General features: G+C 37.2%; 1 protein-coding gene across 3 annotated transcripts; it reads right to left on the bottom strand.

Annotated features, from left to right (window-relative positions):
* Positions 1-428: 428 nt before the first annotated feature.
* LOC106304630 (ran-binding protein 1 homolog a-like) lies at positions 429-3480 on the bottom strand. Of its 3 annotated transcripts, XR_001262790.1 has the most exons (5): positions 2930-3480; positions 2326-2396; positions 2153-2192; positions 1996-2053; positions 429-955 (listed from the first exon to the last, which is right to left on the bottom strand). XR_001262790.1 is itself a non-coding variant. In XM_013741030.1 (4 exons), exons 1-4 carry the CDS (start codon positions 2943-2945, stop codon positions 759-761), a joined length of 324 nt encoding a protein of 107 aa, XP_013596484.1. In that variant the 5' UTR covers positions 2946-3480; the 3' UTR covers positions 432-758. The 3 variants fall into 3 exon arrangements, 1 of the variants encoding a protein (XP_013596484.1); XM_013741030.1 differs by lacking the exon at positions 1996-2053 and having other exon boundaries at positions 432-955; XR_001262791.1 differs by lacking the exons at positions 1996-2053; positions 2153-2192 and having other exon boundaries at positions 439-955.
* Positions 3481-4305: the final 825 nt, after the last annotated feature.

The raw sequence follows: 4305 nt of genomic DNA, 5'->3' as shown, positions 1-4305 counted from the left end.
CGGATCGATCGATTGTTGAGCATGTGGTCGATCCGAAAATACTCTTCGGTTTAATTAAATATCTAAAACATTTATTCCAACACTAAACAGATAGTTTTGCTAAATATGATAACTAGATAGCCAACAAAATTACAAAAAAATATTTAAATAATAAAAAATATGTTAATTTAACGTGTTAAAATTTAAAAATAAATTTTAATTATGACATGCATCTTAACATTTATATAAATATATATCATAACCTAAATATAAATAATTTAACAACTTAAATTAGAAAAAAAATAAAAATCCCGGGCGTAGTTAATCCCTAGTCGTTTGAAAAGATTAACAATGAGTGAATTTTGCTGTGCATGGTCAAGACGTGGTGATGTTTCCATAACAAGCTTTTATCGTCAGTTACCAATATATGAGCTGAAAGGCACATTCTTATTTTGAATATATTGAATGTTTTCGAGGAAATCCGGTGATGGACAATGATCTCTAAAATGCCATATGTATATGATTTCCAAGTATATGAGTAAAATCCAGCGATGGACATTGATCTTGTTTGCAATGTATCAATAATGTGCTATTCTTTTAGTGTATGTATATATATAAGTCTTACAGTGAGTATTGGGCTACTTCAGACTTTAGTTTAGTGCCAAGTCTCTGATGGATTTAGAACATATCAGGCTGTGAATTAACCCGCCTTGCGTGTTTGTTTTGTATCTATGCATGCATCTTACGCTGAGGGCACAGACTCCTCGGTTTTCTTTTCTTCAACAGCTTTCTCTGCGTGCATCTGCTGATGCTACCTTCTCCACTGGTTTCTCTTCCTTCTTCTCCTCCTCCGTGTTCTTCTCTTCCACTGTTAACTTCTCAAGAAGACCAGCAGTATCAGAAGCCTCTTTAGTCTCTTCTTTCTCTTCTTCAGATTCAGCAACTTCCTTGAACTTTTCCATAAATGCTTTGCAGTCTGATAAAGGTATTGTAAACAAGAATTGGTTATTTTATACAACTCTATCAATGACTCATCAACAAGGTAGAAAGCTTTTCAGAAACACAAACAATATATCACAAGAAACAGTTTCTAATACTAGACGTCTACACCAGCTCAATCCCAAGCTACACTGAGCTAAGCAAATATAAACACTAGAGCTTTCGACTGCTATTCGTTTATGCAGATCATACACTTGAAACCTACACAAATGTCCAGATACCTCTGGTTGAATTTGCCACCTTTAAAAGGCTATCATTAATTAAACAACCATGATACCCCTTCAAAAATCACTGATTAGTGAGAGAGAAAATAACTCAAAACTAGTAAGAGCTCTAAAATGGGCAAATAATATAAGCTTGTACAACATCCAAAACATGTGACCATCACTACAAGAAAACAGCCATATTCTGACGGACATTCCGACGGAAAATGAAATCTTCGGAATATCCCGAGGAATTTCCGAGAAAATTCCGAGAAAACCAAATTTTGCGTTTCCTCGGAATTTCCTCGGAATATACCGACGGAATTCCAAGGAAACATCATTCCGTCGGAATATTTCGAGGAAATTCCGAGGAAATATGTGTTCCTCGGAAAAAACCGATGAATTCCGAGGAAATATTATAGCCATTGGAGAGCCGTTGGGGGATTTTACAAAATTCCGAGGAAATTCCGACGAACTAGCCTTTTCCGTCGGAATTCCGTCGGAATTTCCTCGGTCTGTCGGCATGATTTAAACTATAAATACAAGCACTCCTCTTCCTCTTCATTCACTCCATATCTTCATCCTCCCTCTTACTCTATTTACACACGAATTTGATTCATAAAAAATATGTCTTCTTCAAATTATTTTCGTTCTTGGATCGATCGACCTCATTTGGATCCGAACACGAGATTGCTTACGGAAGAATACCAATAAATCATTAGATATCATAACAAATTTTAGACTCTTGGGTTACAAGTATAATGTTACTGGAACCATAAGCAATCCTAACAAAGACCGAGGCAGGTCAACTTACAGTTTCAGGCAGGTTATAGATAAGTACATAACTCATAACAGTTGCCAGAGCAAATATTCTGAAGAAAAAAACATCAGCATATACAATTTGATTAAATATCCAAAGAGCAAAATCAAACAAAATGTCTAAATATCCAGAGAGTAAACAGTATGCGTACCGATCGTCATAAACATTAGACTTTCCAACACTTTAGAATCCTTCAAATGCATTTTGAAATGTTTAATATGCAAAATGAATGTTGTTCAGCATCAAAAGTTCTATACACCATGTCTTGATAAAACATATTGTAAGAAAATGCAGAATCTAAAGTATTAGAGATAAGAAGCACACCTTCATAACAGGAAAGGGAAAGAAGCTGATTGAGTAAGAAAAGACTTTCCAGACCGATACGGGCCAATCACCTAATGTTTCAAGGAAATAACAAGCAAAACGTGAGTGATAAGGAAAAAGGAACAAACTTGCTGGTCTCCAAGTCAAAACATCACACTCTTTCACAACTACTAGCACTTCAGCAACTACTAGCAATAGACAAGAAAAAAACAAGAGGAAAAGAAAATTAATGCATTATCAAGGCACAAAAAAAAAGGACATTTATTCCCATCAGATTGTAACGTAAACAAGACTTGATTTATTTATACAACTCTACGAATGACTCAGAAAGCTTTTCAGAAACACAAACAATATATCACAAGAAACAGTTTCTAATACTAGACGTCTACACCAGCTCAATCCCAAGCAAATATAAGCAGTAGAGCTTTGGACTGCTATTCGTTTATGCAGATCATACACTTGAACCTACACAAATGTCCAGATACCTCTGGTTGAATTTGCCAGGCTATCATTAAGTAAACAACCATGATACCCCATCAAAAATCACTGATTGTAACTCAAAACTAGTGGGCAAATACTAGTTTCAACGGATACTAGGACTCACGTGAGGAATGGGTCATGGCGTGCTTTGTGATCACGTTTTTTTGGCAGTCTCTGGCATTCCAAAAACATCCCAGAACCTCAAAGTCTGGTCTCCTGCTGCTGAAGCAACGGTACAGCCATCAGGACTCTGTGCCATGTAGAGAACGCTTGAAGTATGGCCAGTGAGCTCAGCAATTTTGAGCAAGGACGGGTAGTACAAAAGTGCAAGGTGGTTCCCATGTGAGCTAAGCAACTCTCTTTCTTTCTTGCTCCAGAACAGAGCACACACTTGGGATCCGGTGTGAACAGAGTTCACGCAAGCTCCGGTGTGAGTGTTCCAGAACTTGATCGACCCATCTCCTCCACCACCACCAGTTGCAAGTAAACTCGATTGGAAGGGGCACCAAGCAAGAGCTTTCACGGCGTATGTATTTTCCTCAAGCCGGTGCAACCATTGCGTGGTGGTGGTTGATGATCTAGCAGCATCCCACACGTGTACAACATTGTCGCTGCCACCACTAGCTAGCTGCTTTCCAGAAGCTGACCACTAGAGCCCACAAACGTCTCCAGAGTGACCTCGGTAAGTTGCTACAATGATACGTGACTATGGTTAGATAGATTAGGATATTTTATTAAGAGTTTTGGTAATTTTCTATTTAATAATTGGTTTTGAAGTTTTCCTTTTTATATTAGTTTAAGAGTTTTCCATATTCTACAAAGTTGTATCTCTATATAAGGGTTTCATATTATTAATAATAGACAAGCTTCCAAGAATTAACTTAATCTCTAAGAGAGATTAGGTTAAAAGGAAGTAAGCTTTTTGGTTCATATCAATTTGGTATCAGAGCTGAACGATCCGATGGGAGACAAGGATTTCTGGAAATCCATATCTGTGAGTTGTGACAAGATGATTGCACAACTTGGTGAGATAATGGAGATTGCGAAGAACATTCAAGCGACGTTGAAGCAAGAGAGGATGAAAAAACAAGCAGAGTTGGAGACAATTATTTTGAAGGAAAGCCTAGAGCTACTTGTAATTTCGGAGCCAGAGGAGTCTAACCTCATAGAGTCAGAGACACTATTGCAGCAAGATCCATTGTTGGTTGTATTACAATCTAACAACATACTCGTGTTAGAATCTGAACGATCTCTGAACTCCAAGAAATCAACGATAGCACCAGTTGTGATAAAATCTAGCTTCCTAATGGAATCAAACAACAGAGAGTCAGAGAAGTGGTTGCTACCATATGGCTGTCTAGATATCATTAGTTGGAGCTTGAGGACAAGCTCCGAATGGAAGAGGAGAATAATGATACGTGACTATGGTTAGATAGATTAGGATATTTTACGTTAAGAGTTTTGGTAATTTTCTATTTAATAATTGGTTTTGAAGTTTTC

The sequence above is a fragment of the Brassica oleracea genome, chromosome C7 (genome assembly GCF_000695525.1).
Source record: "Brassica oleracea var. oleracea cultivar TO1000 chromosome C7, BOL, whole genome shotgun sequence".
Taxonomy (NCBI): Eukaryota; Viridiplantae; Streptophyta; class Magnoliopsida; order Brassicales; family Brassicaceae; genus Brassica; species Brassica oleracea.
The sequence above is the reverse complement of the archived record's forward strand: the minus strand, read 5'-3'. Positions and strand labels throughout refer to the sequence as shown.